A 17,866-nucleotide genomic window follows, 5' to 3' on the forward strand; every position below is an offset into this window, starting at 1 on the left:
AGCCGGCCTCGTCAGCCCCGCCCCGAGCCGCACAGGCCACGCCCTCCAGACAGGCCCCGCCCCTCCACGCAGTACCCCGCCGCACCGCTCCGACTTGTGCAAGAACTGCGTGGAGTACCCGTAATAGAGGCCCCTGCAGCAAGCCACTCCCGGGGCTCCCGCCAGATTCCAGGGAAATTGAGTTTGGTCTCAGTACACCCTCATTTCTCCTCGCTGAGCTCTGCCCACCTTTACCCTTAACCCCACACCCTGGTGGGCAAACTTCCGGTCACCTTAGGTCCGGGTGAGCTCGAACTCTGCGCCCCGGGTTGAAGGTCCCTCTAGTGGTTGGCGGCGGCGGCGAACGAAAGCTCTGCCTCCGGATCTTGTGAATAGCTGAGGACTAGAAGCACTTGCTGTACCCAGCACCGAAGTCAAGTACCCTAGGCCCTGGAAGAGCGTTGGCCCTGCCTGACCACAGGGAATTGATTCTCACGTGGGAAGGTCCGGGCCCTGGAGACTGAGTGTAGCACCTACCCACAGAGTGTGGCCGGAAGTCTTACCGCCCTGTGGTCGCTCTGCCTGGGCCTCCAGTTACTTGCTGCTCAATTCAGCCGATTAAAATCCTCGTGTGCCAGCGATGGCAGCAACACCAAAGACTCTGACATAGGCCCCAGCTCTGGCAGGAGTCATTACAGTCCTGGCCTCCTGTTCTTCACAGGCTGGAGTGTTGACAAACTCCATGGCACACATGTTTTTTCAAACCAGTTTTACCCTTCTGGTCTGAAATTACCAGTGTGCCCAGAGACTTGCTCATGGGAACAGAACGTAAGCCACGCTGGCAAATAGGAGACTTGTGGTCACTGCAGGAACCTGGCCAGCAGCGGACCAAGTGCAAAGCCAGCAGAGGGAGGCTGGGCCCGCAGAGTTGTGTTACAGCACAACAGTGACACCCTGTAGTTCACTTTCATTTCTTAAAATAGCAGCAGAGAGGCTTTTGTACAGGAAGCCTGCCTTTCACCCAAGTTCATGAGTGTTTCCAAAACCACTTATTGCCCCCAGGGGGACCCACTGCCCTTACCCCAGTCCCCAGAAAATGCTAGCCTGTCCTTAGAACTGTGCGATTGCTTTTTTATGTTTTATAAGTAACGAGTTCTTATGCTTATTTGCAGTGTGGCACCACCTTGGGGGAAAGGACATTAAAAATACTGATGCCTCAGTGCCAAACCCAGAGGATATGAGATATGTCGTAGACATTAAGACTCTTAAAGCTCCTCAAGTGGTGTTTTGTTTTGTTTATTTGTTTATTATAGGATCTGGCTATAGAGTCAGGCAGGACTCAAATTCAGAGATTCTCCTGCTTCAGCTTCCCAAATGCTGGGATTACAGGCCTTTTCCCCTAACACCCTGCTCCTAAGTGATTATTATGTTCAACCAAACTTAATACTCATCAGCATAGTGATGGAGGCATCACTGCTCCCTCACTTAAATCTAATGAGACCCCAGAGTTGAAAAGTTCACTTGAAAGAAACTCAACGTGTTCCCAGGCCTGCATGCTGTCAAGCAAAGTAGCACATTAACAGGGGCTCCCGGAGAAAATGTCTTGACCTAAAAGGATTTAGGTATCAGGGGTGAGTTGTGAAGGGCAGGTATCAAATCCAAGCCTATCCCAGATGGAAGCTGGACAGCAAATCACAGGCAAACTCTTCTTTCCTCCAGAGGAACTGTGCACCAGACTTTCCCTGTTGAGGGCATATAATGACCCTGGACCCATGAACAGGTAATATCCTCATATTTATTTGTTCATACCTGCTTCATTCCATAAAGGATTTGGGCTCTCTATACTGTTCTATTAGAATGGAGGGAATTACCCTGTGTCTATGTGTTGGTTATTTCTGTTCTGCCAAAGATCTACTCAAATGCTATGGGCAGTGGGTGGGGAATCTCCCTTCACTGCCTATGGTCACAGCCCGAGCTTGGCAAAGAAAGGGAAACAGCTGCAAACACACAAAGCAAGCCCTCTCGTGACCAACCTGAAAAGACAGAGGCCTCAGTGCAGGATACAGGCTGGCACCACAGCCTGAACTTCTGACCCAAACTCAGCTGGACTGAACACATCTGTGGGAAACATTTCAAAGAAGGCCCTTTCTAGAGGCACAGGCTGCCCTCTGGACCACACAGCACACCGCTGTCTCTGAGAGCCACATGCCCGCTATCTGGCTTCCCTCCAGATCCCAGAATATTTACCCAGGGCTTCTGTGTGTCGGGGAGTGTTCACAGTAAACTTCACACGGGCAGCACACCCTGAAAGTCTTTATACTGAGAGTTTGTAGGTAAATATAGCCTGATGAGCTTATTTGTTTAGTGTCACTTTTATTGTGGTTCAAGCAAGAAGAAAGAAGCAGATGACACCAAGACAAGCTGAGGCCAGTGGTGGGGTCCTCACGCTTAGCCTGCATTCCTGGAGGAAAGAGATTTTGAAAGACCTATAGGAAAGTCTTGTGCTGACACACACAAAAAAATGGCCAAAGGGGTAAAACCTATTAGTTTGAAGCTGAGTTTCTGAGCACATTGATTTAGAAAAGGCTGGGTGAACAAAAATACATATTGGATGCTTAGACTATAGCAATAGAAAGACTATGAGGGTTGCAGTATTTTTTAGGTCTTTCATTTTGGAGTTGTGATACATTTAATAACATCTAAACTCTCATCTCTACAATGACAATTGTAAAGACATCTAACAAGAGCAAGAAGAGAATTAAATGATGTACAAACATTTTGTAACTAGAAAGTGGTACTGAAATGTTAATATTTTTATTATTGCATCTATCTACCTTGGAAGAACCACAAGGCTAGAGGAAATAAAGATTAAATGTCAATAAGAAATAGTATTTTTAGTTGAGCAGTAAAAAAATTGAAAGAATATTTATAAGGAGTGAAGAGACTGAGCAAAAGCCAGAGGAGAAAAAGCCATTGAGTAGCAGGTGGGGGCAGACAATTTGAACTGTTGGAAAAAGAGGCCAGAGTTAAAGTAAATGCTGGAGAATGGAAAAGAAAAGGCTGGAAGTCAGCTGGATGCAAATGTAGAGGCTTTCAAGGCCAAGAAGTTGGGTTAAGTAACAGACTCATCCCGAAGTTGAAAATTCCCAAATGATAGACTCATCTAAGCTATTGGAAGATACCTATGGCAGCGACATCTGGGAAAGGAAGCATATTATCCTCACACTTAGATCCTACTCTTGCAGGTGACTAGAGGGGTACTACATTGTGAAGGGCTGTGGCCTCTGGTCCTGGAGAGCATCTACCAAAGCCACATTGCTATCCTTCCTGGCTGCAATGCATTACTTCAGAGACTGCTTTTTCTTTGTCTGGAGTTTGTAAATGATCTGGTTTCCTTCATTCCAGGCATAGAGCTGCTTATCTCTAGGGTTGTAATGGATCATGGAGTGACTTCTTGACCGCCTGGGAAAGAACAAGTTGGGCAGGTCCTCATCACTGATAATGCCCAGTGGGTCATAGACACATGTGATTCGATGAGGACCCTGGCCACCAGAACTGTAGACCACATAGAGAACACCACATAAGAGGAATGAGGCTTCAGCGTCCTGGCTTCTGCAGGGCGTGTCCCATGAGTGCTCTACTCCCAGCGTGCTAGGGTCAATTTTTGTGAGAACGAGATGGCTTTGGATACCTGGCCCTGAGTGGATGGCCCAGAGCCCATGCTCATCCACAGCCAGGTCGATGTAAGTGAAGGGGGAGTGCTGGTAGACCAGTGCTCGCCCTGCCCCTCCTAGGAGGAGCATTCGATCTTCCACAGTCCTCTTTTGCAGATTATATTTGATTATCTCATTAGACGTCCCCTGATTGTGAAAATATAGAAAACCTTTGTAGAGCACATGGCCTGATCCCTGCCAGGAATGTGGTAGGGGTAACTTTCGGGGAGCTGGCCTGGTGCTGTCCTCCATGAATGCACGCATGTTTGCAAATTCCCAAACAGTTTTGTTTCTGGATCCAATTAAGAGATACACTTTGGGAGAGTCACTGCCAGCATCTTTCATCCAAGAGCCATCTGGGTCCACAGTCTTCTTCACTATTTTCAGGGACTTTATACCCATCAGCATGTTGTCACAGCCTGGACATAGAGGAAAAAAAGAAGAGGTTATATAAATATGAGATGTCTACTTTGTAGAAGGCTCACTTTGCCTAGAAAAATCCCGTTTTCCCTCAGTTCTAATACTGGTGTGGAATATTCTCTATTCTACTATGAAATGATGGTCCTTAGAAGAAGAGTTATCCTCAGAAAATCCTACAGCAAAAATGGAAGATTCATTTTTCTCCACATAAAGAGAATTTAATCGTAGAAATAAGCCAAATTCATTCTTTCACTTCATTATTCTTACCAACTGCTTTTTATACATACTGTTTAGAAGAAAGTTAATATATATAGATCAATCACAAATTGTGATGTAATTCAAAGGATCAAAGAATAAATGAATAAATGGGTCTTTGTTAAGAGAGCTTATACCCTGTTTTAAGAGCCAGCATTCAGGATATAAGCAGTTATTTGCGATGACAGAGACCCTGTTCACTTAAAGAGTACTTGGGACAGACGCAGCAAAAATGGCACAGGTGTGAAATCCCATAGTTCAATTCCACTTCCTACCATTTTATTTGGTATCTATGGTGTATTAAACTTACAAGGCTTGCAAAGTAGTGCTAAGTATTGAGGATTAAAAGTATCAACCCTGCCAGGAGTGGTGGCACACGCCTGTAATCCCAGCACTCCGGAAGCTGAGGCAGGAGGATCGCTGTGATTTTGAGACCAGTCTGGGCTACATAGTGAGTTCCAGGTCAGTCTCCGCTGCAAAGTGAGACCCTGTCTCAAAAAACAAAACACAAAACAAACAAGCAATATATACATACATATATATATATATTGTAATATATATATATTGTATATATATACACATGTATATACATATATACATATGTATACATATGTATATATGTATATACATGTGTATATATATACAATATATATATATTACAATATATATATTATATATATATATAATATATATATATATATATTCAACCCTAAACCTTGGGAAGATCATCTTCTAGTGAAGAATCATGGCTCTTAAAATGACTGCAACACTAGAAGAACTCCATTCACCACAAATTTATGAATGCATTTAGTCATCAGACATTGAATATCTATAAGATATATGATACTGGCTTTGACGTTGTGAGCTGGGATGCAATGATAAATTAGGCATGGCTCCTCCTTATTAGGTACCTGACTAGCTGGAATGTAGGGCTTAAAGTGGAATTTTTATGGAAGAAGGACAGATACAGAGGTGTCACTTAAGGCAGAGGAAGAACCTGTACTACAGTTGGCACTTGAAGGATGAATGGATGTGCATACTTAGAGGAATGAACCAGAGCATTCCAGACAGTTAACAAAACTACTTTCAGGAATGCTTGCCAGGATTAAGTGAAGTAATACCTCATAAATTTTATAAAGTAAAAGCTAAATACTTGATATTGCCTCAACTAGACAATAAGACCATGAAATATATTGAAACCAGATTTATGCCTAGAATCTTAAGAGTGAGGCTAAGGAAACTGAGCTTTATTCTGTAGGCAGGGAAGATGCCACTGAAGCACTTGGGCAACAGTACAGGATATAAGTGTGTTCAGTAGGTTAAGGTGGCAACCCATGTATGACAGACTATGGGAAAAAGACTAAAATCAGGGAGAGCAATTAAATGGCTGTTTCTTATAAATAATGAGCAAAATAAAAGATAATAAGAAGTAAGGAGATAGACCTTTAATGGCAAAATCAATGGATGGAGGAAGAGGGGAAAAGGGGAAGGAAAGGGAATGAAAAAGGAATTAAGATGTGTTGTGTACATGTACCAGCTCCATACCCAGAATGTAAACATTATGTGCTGCAAACATCTACTAATAAAAGAAGGAAATAAAAAAGGGTTATTTCAATAATGTTCTTAATATTTGATAATATATATATATATATATATATAGAGAGAGAGAGAGAGAGAGAAAGAGAGAGAGAGACATTGTATTTCTACAATCAAAACAGGGTGATAAAGGGTCTGTGCTATGGAAGAGGATGAAGTGAAAAGCAGAGATTTACATTTTTCTAGCTTTGCCCTGCTATTCAGGCTATCATTCCTCCACCTTCACGTAAAACTCTTCATGTCTTACGCTGTAGTACCTCATGTTTTGTGTCCTGTGCTGTCAGTTTCCCTTAGTCTAAATCATGGATCATCCTCCAGGACACCACGCCACATGCATGGAAACCTACTTTCAAACTACTTTACCACCTCCTTCCAGTGGCTCTTCTCAGAGCCCCCACCCCCGCCAAGCTGCTCCATGTTAGAAACCTACAATTCCAATATCTTTCCCTCCGCAACAATATCTTAGCCTTCCACTTCTCACGTCTTGTCCTCACCTCCTCTCCTCTTGCATTTCCTCATGCCTTCCAGTCCCTGAGCCTCTACTTTCTCCTAGGGCATCAGTCCTCTCTTGACCTCACTTTGTTTCCATAGTCAGGTGCGTTATCCATTGCATGACTGGCCCTGTGCTCTCACTCATTTCCTATCTAGCCTAGACTACAATAATAGCTCTCTTACCAGCACCCTCATTCCCTTAATCCTTAGTTACTCCACAATAACCACCTGACAAATGTTTGTGGTACTGCCTCTGTCCCGCGGATATGAGTGTTGGAAAACAAACAAACAAAAATACTCACAAAGGCAAAGGTGCATATTGATGCCACTATACATGAAGGGTCTCCAACCTCTGTTGACTGGTCTTCATTGGTAAGGAGTCCCCCATCTTTCACATAGTAACTATCTTATATCTTTCCCTCTCTACTGCCTGAGACAATATCTAACAGCACAATAACCCATAAAAACCAGATAGCATTAGAAATGAACTCCCTTTACTTCATGTCCCTCATTTACAAAACTTTCTTCAGTCATCTTTACCATTGCAATCCTCCCACACATCTTAGGAGAAGCTGTGTCACACCTCCTGTCCAAGACTAATTTATTCACTTGTGCACTAACCTTAGTCTTTCCTGGCTTCTTCTCAACATTCTCCATGAATTGTCTTCTTTCTATAAACCTGAACTTCTCCTTTACAAAGCTAGATCTTTGTTCTTAGCTTGAAGGCATCTTGTTCATACTAAAAAATTTTTAAAAGAAGCAATTCTCTTTCAATCAGTCTACCTTTCTAGCTAATTTGCTATCATCACATCATTTTTACAGTCAGCTCCTCCTAAAGAACAGTCTATACTCTGTATTTACTTTTTCATTTCCCATTGTATATCTTCAGTATGATTCCACAAAAAGTACTATGCATAAGGTTACCAGGACCTCTTCACTAAAAATTCAGATTGACATTTTATGTATGCGTTTTACTTGATCTTTTTGAGGTCATTTGATATGATTGATCAGTTCCTCCTTTAAGATTTCGTCTCCCTTGACCCTTTGTCACCACTGTTTTTGTGTGTGCTTCCTGTCTCTCTGACTCATTGTGGCAGAGCCAGTGCTCTGTATTAATCAAATTCCACTTCATTTTTCTCTTCACAGTTACACATGAAACTGTATTTCATAGACTGCTTGGTGGTTAGGCTGCATCAACTGACTTGTGTTTACTCAATGGGATCTGGAGAGATGTGGTGTAATCCTGTTTCTACCTGACCCTTAAGCGTGCCATCTTCCAGATAACCTTAGAGTTCTGGAATTCTCCTGATGACAACGTACAAAAGGGAGATGGGTCAAGAGATTGGCTGTATTGATCATTTCAGGAAAAGTGGGTCCTCAGTTCTAATTGTGTACTTCTTGGTGGGTCTGTCCTTTGAGGCTGTCTATGGTGAGGTGAGCAGTAACATGGAGGTAGAGAGTAGTGGCCTTACTAGGAGCCTGAGGAACCCCAGGTATCTCCCTCAAATCCTGCTGAGACCTCTATGATGGGCAGGAGAATGGGTCTTAGTAAGATCAGGGAACTTTGGACCTCTCTCAGTAAGTGCTGCTGTGAGGTAGTGGAATGAGGGCCACATGGATAGTAGTTCCTAGCAGGTGCTGAGTACTCTGAAGGGCTCCCTCAGATAAGGTACACAGAGCTGGATTTGCGTGTCATGGCGAAAATCTGTAATCCCAGCACTCTGGAGGCTGAGGCAGGAAGAGCACCCCAAGTTCACCATGTAGCCTGGGCTACATAGTGAGTTCAAGGACAGCCTGAATTATACGGCAAGACTCGGACTCCAACAACAACAACAACAAGAAAAAGCTAGATGTGCCAGCAGATATTTTAAATAAATGTTTGGGCTCTTGAGGCCACCTGGACTCAGAGGATAAGAAATAGTGTGATAGTAGAAAGACTGGACAAAAGGAAGAGAGATGCACAAACAGATGGACCCCAGAGGTTCTGAGGTAAATAAGCCCGACAAAGGGACAGTCAACTGCCTATCATATTTCTTCTATCATATTTCTTTAATCAATGTATCACCCATTATTACCACAGCTTCTCTTTCTCTTCAAGCCTCCAGCATACCCTCCTTACACTTGTATGAAGATAGTGCCTCTTACTTCACTGAGAAAATAAGAGCAGGCGGAGAACTATATCATCTCCTTTCTGAGCAACTGCAGTAGTCTTCTACATGGTCCATCCCTGCCTCCCATAATCCAGTCCCCGCAACAGCCAAGGGCACCTTTCACAGTGTGTCAGATCAGATAATATGTCTGCTCCAAACTCTCCATGGCTTCCCTTCTCATTCAGAGTGCAGCCCATGCCTTTACCTGCAGAGCCACGTATAAGCTATTCTCTGCCTCTCTGGCCTTGTCTCCTACAACTCCCTCACCGTGTGCATTTTGTTCAGCTACACTGGCTTCTTCTATAACTCCAGTGGGACCAACATGCTCCTGTAACAGGACTGGTCACTTTTTGTTCCCTCTGCTTTAGCGTTACACATCTTCTCACAGATACTTATGTGGCTCCCTTACTCATCCTTTAGGTCTGCTCTCCAGTGTTCCCTAGTCAATAGGCCTTTTTCTCATTTATTACTCTTCTCCAGCTCTTTGCAAGCCCTTTACTCTTGTTCATCTCTCATTCATTTTTCTCAATAGTGCTTATTATTTTCCGACCTTTCATTGGTCTATTAATATGTTTATTGCTTGATTCCCCTCAATAGGATGTACGATCTATGAAAACATGAGCTTTGTTTTATTCTTTTCATTCATCCAGCTGGGGCAAATCTGCTGTATGTCTTTCCCTTAGACTAGCATCTCACACACAGTAGTTCAGGATTTGATAAAGGAAAGAACTTTTCAACCACAATCTCACCCAAAACCTGGACCTGAATCCATGTTCCCTGTCTTCCTTCCTACTTCTTTTACTATTACAAGAGTGGATCTTGTTCCCTTCCCTTACTCAAGGACTTCTCAAGTGAAATTATCTCATTTCTCCTGCCTCAATTTTTCCCTCTTATGGGATTATTCCCTTCAAAACAAATAGGCTGTAAGATCATCTGCTCTAGAAAAAAACTTTTAGCATGGCCCCATTTCTCTGTTCCACTTTCTGATAAAACTCCTTGAAAGAAGAGTTTCCTGGCCAGGGATTTAGCACAGTGGCACCACGCCTGCCTTGCAAGTGCAAGGTCCTGAGTTTGATCCATGATATCAAAAAACAACAACAACAAAAGAGGCATTTCCTTGCCTCCACTTATTTCACAAACCTCCTTAATCAGGTTTCCATTCTCCACTGGTCTAAAATACCAGGCCCACTCCATAGCATCATTTTCTATCAAAGTCTCCAGCAACCTTCATGTCACCAGGTAAGGGTCAGTGCTTAGTCTTCATTTTAACGTCCCAATATTTGATCACCACTTCCTCTTGAAACAACCCCTCTCCACCTTGGGGAAGGAACCCATCCTAAGCAAGCACTCTACCAGTACACTACATTTTGTTTGCTTGTTTGTTTTTGAGGTAGGTCTCATTAAGCTGTGTAGGCTATCTTCAGACTTTCAATCTTCCTGCCTCATTCTCAGTCGTAGCTGGGCCTACAGGTATCACCACTGCCCCTTGTCCAGGCTATTTCTTCCCTTGGCTTCTCACATTAGTCATCTCATCTTGCTGGGTTTTTTTTTTTTTCTTGGTGTCCACTTCCTTCTCAATTCTATCTCATTGTCTACTTTTAAGGATTCTGTCCTCAGGTCTCTTATTTTCTAAGTCTACAATTACTTTCTAAGTTATCTCATTCTATCTCATGGATTTTAATACCATGTAATTCTAAATGATGATTTTTCTAAATTTTATCCTTGTATAGATGTCTACTTACTCCCAAACTCATTTATCCAACTGCCTACTCAATGTCTTCAAACTTAACTTGTTGAAAGTAGAAATCTTATATTTATCTCCCCAAATTTTTTCCATTTCAAGAAGGAACTGTCAACCAACTTTCTTACCTGGAAGTCATGTTTGATTTTTCCCTCCATCCTCCACCATCTTCAAATCTTGATAGTAAAACCTAACTTTATTTTTTATTTTTATTTTTCAAAATTTATTTTCTGTTTTGTTTTGTTTTTTGAGACAGGGTCTCACTATGTGGTTGAGACTAACATGGAACTTTTTTCAAAATTTATTTTCTGTTTTGTTTTGTTTTTTGAGACAGGGTCTCACTATGTGGTTGAGACTAACAGAGAACTCACTATGTAGCCCAGGCTGGTCTCAAACCCACAGTGATCCTCCTGCCTCAGCCTCCTGAGTGCGCTACCATGCCCAGCAAATCTAACTCTAAACTAGGACTTAATACTTAAATTGAAACATTCAAATACACATCTCATTTTCTACCACCTGCTGTTCCCGATTCCATGAATCATCACTTCTTGTCTGAACTACTGTGTAAGACTTGAATTTGTCCCCCTGATTTTAACTCTGCTTATTTAAAAGAGCTAGAGTCTCTACAAAGCACTAGGAGTGGTTTATTTAAATCCTAAATGATATGACTGACCTACTACATCCTTTCCTGTTCGGACTTAGAAGATCCCAATCTCTTACCCTGGCCTATATGGTACCTTACCTGTCACATCCTCTACCTTTCTCCCTTGTTTGCTATCTTGTGATTACACTGGCTTTCTTTATGTTCTGTGAGCATACCTAGTTTGTATCAATTTGAGGCTCTTCTACTTACAGTTCTTCTGCCTGAAGCTCTCTTTTCCCTGATCTCCCCATGTGGGTTCCAACATACTTCCATGTTTTACTTTTAATATCATCTCCTTAAGGCACTTCTTGTGCCCGCTCAATCTAAAGATCTTTACCCTGAAGTTATCTACTATGTGTAATAGCTTTCTTATTTCCTTGAATCACTTATTACATTATTATTTATTTTTTATTTTATTTATGAGCTCATGATCCATATCCTTAACTAGACTCCGCAAGAAAGGATCAGAGTTTTCACGGAACTCAGTGCCTTGAGGGTGCAATAAATGTCTGTCAAATGAATGAAGAAAGGCGTTTTATTTAAGCAGCTATTTTTCAAGGGTCTAAATTGCAGTGTACATCCTTTGTTCTGACCACAGGCTCATCTTAAGTAAACAATTATTTAAAGTACTTTAAAGCTTTTAAAATATTTTCAAATCCATTATTTCATTTAAAAATCTGATTCAAGGTTTTCATGAAGGGCACACAGGCCAGAAGTGGGGGGAGGAGAAAGCTCAGCTGGGAAGAATCAAGTCCTGGGAGTCAGTCCTTTCAGGGGTCACGTCACCCCTGGCTATTCCCAGAGACACGGAGGTCTCATCTGGTCCACACAGTGGCCACAGCCAGACTTGGGTGTGAGCTGCAGAAGTCCCTCAACCATCAGCGGCCACCATGTCTCCCTACTGGCAGCTATCACCAGCAGAAGGGTTTGCTTTTTTGTGACCTCTGGTTCCACATTGTTCTGTTGGGTCTGGGCTAAAGGAAAGCACCTGGGACATCTCAAGCAATGCAGGAACAGCTAACAGATGGCCCCTCTTCCACACTGAACTATAGGGAGTCACAGGCTGTATTCCAGAAGAGAAGCAATGGGTTACCCTGTTTACCAGGGTCCCATCTCTGCTTGAACCCAAGAGACCCTTCACAGTCACACAAGCTGACCCTTCTGACGTGAAGGCTCTGCTCTTCTCATATCCTAAGCTGATCACAGAGGAAGCATGAGTGAGGCTGTCAGAAGAACCTATTCCCTGTTAAGGAACAAACCAAGGGCAAGGGAAGTTAATAAATATCTAACAAACACATATAACATGCTGGTACTGTGCTGGGCACTTTATCTTAAGTTATATCATTTTATTATAAATTTCAGTGGCAGATATTTCAATCTTAATTTTCAAGTAAAGGAAAATTGAGGCTGGTATAGGTCACTTGGAAAGATCGCACAGCTAGTAAGTGGTGGGGAAAGGTTCCTCTGAACTCAATCTGAGCTGGGATACAGGACAGCCAGGACACCTGCCACCAGCTTCTGAGCATGGCAGTGAGTGTGTTCGTGGTAGGAAGAGATAGCAGCGTGTCCTGGTGAGCCCAGAGAAGGACAGATGAGGGCAATAGGCTCCCAAGGTGACAGGATACCTTCATTGACTAGGCAGCCACTAGCATTCAGCCTGGAAGGAAGACCAACAGGCTGGCAGTCCAACTCTGGAGGATCTGTGTCTAAGAACAAGGCACAGCAATGTCTCACCTATTAGAAAACATTTATTCAAAATACAGAAGAAATGGACACACACATTCTTCCTTCTCCTTCTATGCCTCCTTTTGGACATAGGACCTTCGGGGAAATAATAAGAGAGTGTTGATATATGGTCTTGATTAAGGAAACACTGTTCTGAAGGAAAATAAATGGAATTTCTCCCACATCCTCCCTCTGCTTCTCCTACCCCTTCCTTTGTGGAGAGGACCCAGTACTGGGAGTCAGAGACCTAAGCACTCTGGTATCTGATCTCCTTTGTCTCCCCAGAAGTTTTTCTTTTTCTGGTCAGTCCAACCTTAGTTCTACCAGCCATAAAAACAGGGGGGTTAGGTTGAAGTCTCTCTGAACTTCAGGGCTGTTCTATAAATTTTATAAATTTCCTTTCTTTTGGAATTTGGGGAGAGTAGTTTCCAGTGTTCCAGTAAAAGAGGAAGTTAAAAGTCCATACTCTGCTTTTCTTGAGAAGAGACAATTTGCGAGAGGAAAAGACTGAGGAAGACTTGAAAATAATACATTTAAAACCTTTGAGTTCAGTCAAGATGCAAATTATTTAACACAGACAGTGGCAGGCAAAGTCCCACCTGTAAACAACAGACTGGAAATCTGCAGTTTCCCGCTTAGGTAGAATTTGCAGACCAGCAATTAGGGTAGAATTTGACTGAAGGCCTCACAGTAAAATTCATATACATATATCATGTATTTGAACCTTCTCAAAACTTTTCTCCTTATTTAATAACAACACTCTCCAGACCTGGTGAGACCTGTCCCTCTATAGTCAATCTGATTAACGGACATATTAGTCCAGTTGCTGGTAGAGAATGTTCTGGAAGGGGTGGGGTGAACACACAGGGAAACCAGGCAGTGCATTTTTAAACACAGTTCAGGTGAGAGGCATCTACATAATGATAGGCATGGGCAGATTGACATGGACTCAAGAAGTGGTTAGAAAAACAGAAGGTCACTAAGAGATGGGGGGATGTAAAAAGAACTATTGTGTGTTATGTACATGTACCAAATCCCCATGATGAACCTAATCACGACATACTGCAAACTCCCCACAAGGAATAGAATCATTACGTGATGCAAATCTGTACTAATAAAAACTGAAGACTGAAAAAAGACCTCTGCGTTACCTGATTAGAGTGGGGGAGCCAGATGGTACCAAAGCACACTCAAGGGGTGATAAGATGCGTGAGACAGCAATAGAAAGGGAAAAATCAAGTTTCCTTGAGAAGACTGATGAATTCATTAGGAAGAAGAGAATTCCCTAAAGCCATGAACATTTTGAATACCTTTAAAAATTCTGTTACAAAATTTGACTTTTAAGCTGGGCATGATGGCACACACCTGTAATCCCTATATGTTCTGCATGTTCGACCCTGGAATAGCATCCAGCAATAATACAATTTCTCTGCTTTTATTATTAATATTGAAAATATCAACATTTATAACCAACCTCAACAAAGCCTCTTTGGGGCTCTGAATAATTTTTCCTATTTCCTGAGACTGAAGGTTTGAGAACTGCTGTTCTAGAGAATCCAGGCTGGTCAATACCCATGTGAGGGCACGGACAGGGCTAGGACTCTAGGAGACTTCTGATCAAACAGCCTGCATTTTGCATCCATTATCTGAATGTTGAAACATCTCAAGCTTTCCAAGATTATAATTATGAACTTCTTGCTTTCATCTATTTCTCATTTAAAGACAGTTAGTTTTTACTTTTTTATTCGTAGTGTTTTGTTGTTGTTGTTAAATAAGATTTTACCAAACTGAAAATACGGAAATGTTTTCAATTTCTAACTCTGGTACCACCATGCTTCTATTTGCCTGGTTAGAAAACACAGCCATTTTGGGGCTGGGGATTTAGCTCAGTGCTTCCTCCGCCTGCCTTGTAAGCACAAGGACCCGAGTTCGACCCTCAGTACCAAAAAAAAAAATCATTTTGATGTTTCTCAGTGGATTCTTCCTATGAAATTCTCCCTATCATTTCTCAAAGTGTGATGGTCCAGGGCCTGCTTGCCTGTACTTGAACTTTGTAGTAGCCTTCTCTTCAGTTCCTCTATCTTACCTCCCCCAAACCACCAATCAGACCAGGGCCTAGTTCACTGTTTTCACATGGATATTTGAATATTTAACTGATTTTTAAAAACATATTTATTCCACCATCCTTGCTACTTTATTTTTATTTTATTAGTAAATGCTTGTAGTACATAATGATTACATTCACTTTAGGGAATTGGTACAGGTACATAACACATCTCAATTCTTTTTTAACTTAAGTGATTTGTATTGCTGCCTGTTTCCATGTGGATCAAGACCAAAGGCCTGATATGGATGTCATTTAGAGGTTATTGTAGGAAGGATGGGCTCTGGAGCCAGTGATGGAATTTGCTTTAGCCAAAAGCATATGGTAAAAATGACTAGGCTAAGACCCTGGAGGCCTTGTGTGTTTCTGTCTTAGCAGACATCTGCCTTTATCACGGGAATGAGCCCAGGTCAACTTTCTGGAGAATCAGAGCCCCCTTGGAGGACAGCCAAGACATCCTAGCTGAGCTTCTTCTCAGTCAGCCATCCCTAGGAATCCATCATGGATTGCAGAGGCACAGCCAGCAAGTCCTGATCCAAATCACTGGATCAGATGCTCTGTGGACTCCTAAGAAATGGCAGGACGTTACTGTGGCAACAGACACCTGATATGAGGCGGAGGGGAGAGGGGTATAGTGAGCAGACACACAGGCAGAGGTGGAACGAGTGTGTCTGGAGGTGTGTGTATTCCTAGATGTAGCAGGAGGGTGTGTGTCTGTGGAGGGGGCAGGGTAAAACTCTGAGCCACAGACTTTTTCATCTGAAGTTTTAATGTTATCCACCTAGCAGGGCTGTCATGGGCATTAGACTAGATAACTAATAATCAGCTTCATGCAAACCTAGGCAAATACAGTACTTGCTTCCACTTTTAAATTACTTCAGCCTAGAGCATACTGATGTTCTACTCTACTGCAGGCACTGCCGCAGACTCGGGGAACAAAGCATGAGTAATGCATGCATGAGTGAATAATGCATGCATGAATGAAACACATTTTATGTTTTCAGAATAGCAGGACAAACAGCACCAAACATCAGGGATAGGCAGGGATGAAACAACGTGAAGCTGAGAAATACTAAACGTTGTTGTGTTTGTGCTTTCTTATCTGCTTTTGCAGTAAAAGGAAATGTACTGCTTGAAGTATTCATTAAGGAGCAGGTATTCTTTATAGAGAAAAATCGAACAGATTATTTTTTTAAAAACTAAGCTGTAGTCAGGTTGTAAAAGGCTTTCTTTTTATGTTGTTTTATGGGATTTGCTTGATGCTGAAGGCTGAAGTTTCCACTAAAGAAGATAAGACAAAAACGTGGTAACTCTACCAGGATTACCCTGGTGGCAACACAGGAGGAACAGGGACAGATGGGAGGCAGGAAGGTCAGTTAGGAGGATCTTGAGATAATTAAAACTAGTGATGGCGTGTCACTCAGAAGAAACAATCTACTGCTTATAGTGACTGGTCATATGAAGACCAACGGGAGTAATGGCAGGAAAGAAGAAGAGTTCTGTCGTTTAAATGGCAAGGAAGAAAAGGCAGAGACCTAAAAAGGGAGTGGGGGAAGAATTACAGAGTGACTTGAATCGGTCTGTGTGTGAGTAGGAATCACCCTCAAATAGTGAGCCAAATAACTTACATGGGTTCTATACTCTGACCCATACAGATGTTAGAAACTCCTAGGCCAGACATCTACTCTCTAAACAGGAGGCTCCCACCTTGCCGCTGTTGAGGACAGGAGGTGGCTTTGCTGGTTTCAGTTTCTTCCCACTGTGTCTCCTTGACCTCTACCGTACCTTTGGCCAGAATAGCCTTTCTGAAACCTCTGCCTCTGCCCTTATAACCAGCACCTCAAACTGAAACTTTAAATGTTAGATTTTTTTGCAGAAAGGGATAAAAAAGTCTGTACTTATCTGTGCTCTCATTGTACCTCCTACACTGTTCCTTGGCCATAAAAGACCCTAACACACCTGTACACGGTAAGATGGTGATTTGAGACAAACGGGCTCTGCTGTTTCCTCTAAACTAGCTTTGAATAAATCCTTTTTCCTTTTCACAAAAAGAAATAGCCAAAGATCCTTTGATTTGGCCAGCAGTGAGCAAATAACCCAGAGCATTTGGGTCTAAGTGGCAGGTACAACACCCTGACAGCTGCACGTATGGCTGTTCCATGGAGCAGCACCGCGAGGGAGATGGGCATGTGTAGGAGCAGTGTGCCGTGGTTTGAATCTCAGTTCTGCCATCTATAAGCTGTGGGACTCTGGATACATTGCTTGTCCTCTCAGTGTTTTGGTTTCCTCCTCTATAAATCGGGGACTAATTATAATACCTATCATAATTATCGTAATTGTTGTCAGCATTACACAGTGATGGTGAACCTTTTAGAGCTTCCAGTGATAGCAAACAGCTGACGTTGGCACATGCTCACCACCACTGGCCTATAAGACACACAGACTCCACAGGTGGAGGCAGGACAATAGCAGAGAGTTCAAGGCCAGCCTGAACTCCACAGTGAGACCCTGTCTCAAACAAACAAAAACAAACACTCAAGACAAATAAAATGCGCCAGCCTCAGTAACCTGTGCCTAGAGTCCTTACTAAGGAGATGAAGTAGAAAGATTATTTGAGCTCAAGAATTCCACATTTCAGATTGGGCAACACAGCAAGACTTCATCTCAAAAAAAAAAAAAATATATATATATATATACATATATTATAATCCTAAAGATTAAGCACTGAATACATATTAAGTACTATTCATGCCATTCTCATTCTCCACAGCTTACCAGTTTCAATGAGTTTAGCATAAAGGAGCTCAGTTATTCTTTGACTTTGATCTTTCTCAGCATCCTCCTCTGACCTGAGTTCTAGAGATTAAAGTGCTCCACAGCACTCCGAGACCTTGTTAAAAGTTTGTGCTACCGCATGCTGTTCTCTTTGATTGAAATGCCCTTAACTCTATTTTCCATTTAATGAGCTCTTTTCTATGATTAAAACCTGCCTGAGGGATACCTTCCAGATACCATTGTCCCACCCCCATCTCCATGGCAACCCTGACC

At 42.4% G+C, this 17,866-nt stretch overlaps 2 protein-coding genes across 4 annotated transcripts in view; both read right to left on the minus strand.

Moving 5' to 3' along the window:
* The window catches only part of Ppfibp2 (PPFIA binding protein 2), a 152,952-nt gene extending 152,151 nt beyond the window's left edge, over window positions 1-801 (minus strand). The window contains exon 1 of one of the 2 annotated variants that reach the window (XM_010615955.3): window positions 543-801. The gene's annotated coding sequence lies outside the window, so the exon portion shown is untranslated. Of the gene's footprint in view, window positions 1-272; window positions 297-542 lie in introns of those variants that run through there. The other variant, XM_010615956.3, reaches the window with a different exon arrangement.
* A 465-nt stretch (window positions 802-1,266) lies between these two features.
* Olfml1 (olfactomedin like 1) overlaps window positions 1,267-17,866 on the minus strand; it is a 25,357-nt gene continuing 8,757 nt past the window's right edge. For both annotated transcript variants that reach the window (XM_010615952.2, XM_010615950.2), the window contains one exon: window positions 1,267-4,111. In XM_010615952.2, the coding sequence (XP_010614254.1) occupies window positions 3,321-4,111 (791 nt within the window). In that variant the 3' untranslated portion in view covers window positions 1,267-3,320. The remainder of the gene's footprint in view (window positions 4,112-17,866) is intronic.

This window comes from Fukomys damarensis, unplaced genomic scaffold, assembly GCF_012274545.1.
Source record: "Fukomys damarensis isolate Sample0158 unplaced genomic scaffold, DMR_v1.0_HiC HiC_scaffold_16, whole genome shotgun sequence".
Taxonomy (NCBI): Eukaryota; Metazoa; Chordata; class Mammalia; order Rodentia; family Bathyergidae; genus Fukomys; species Fukomys damarensis.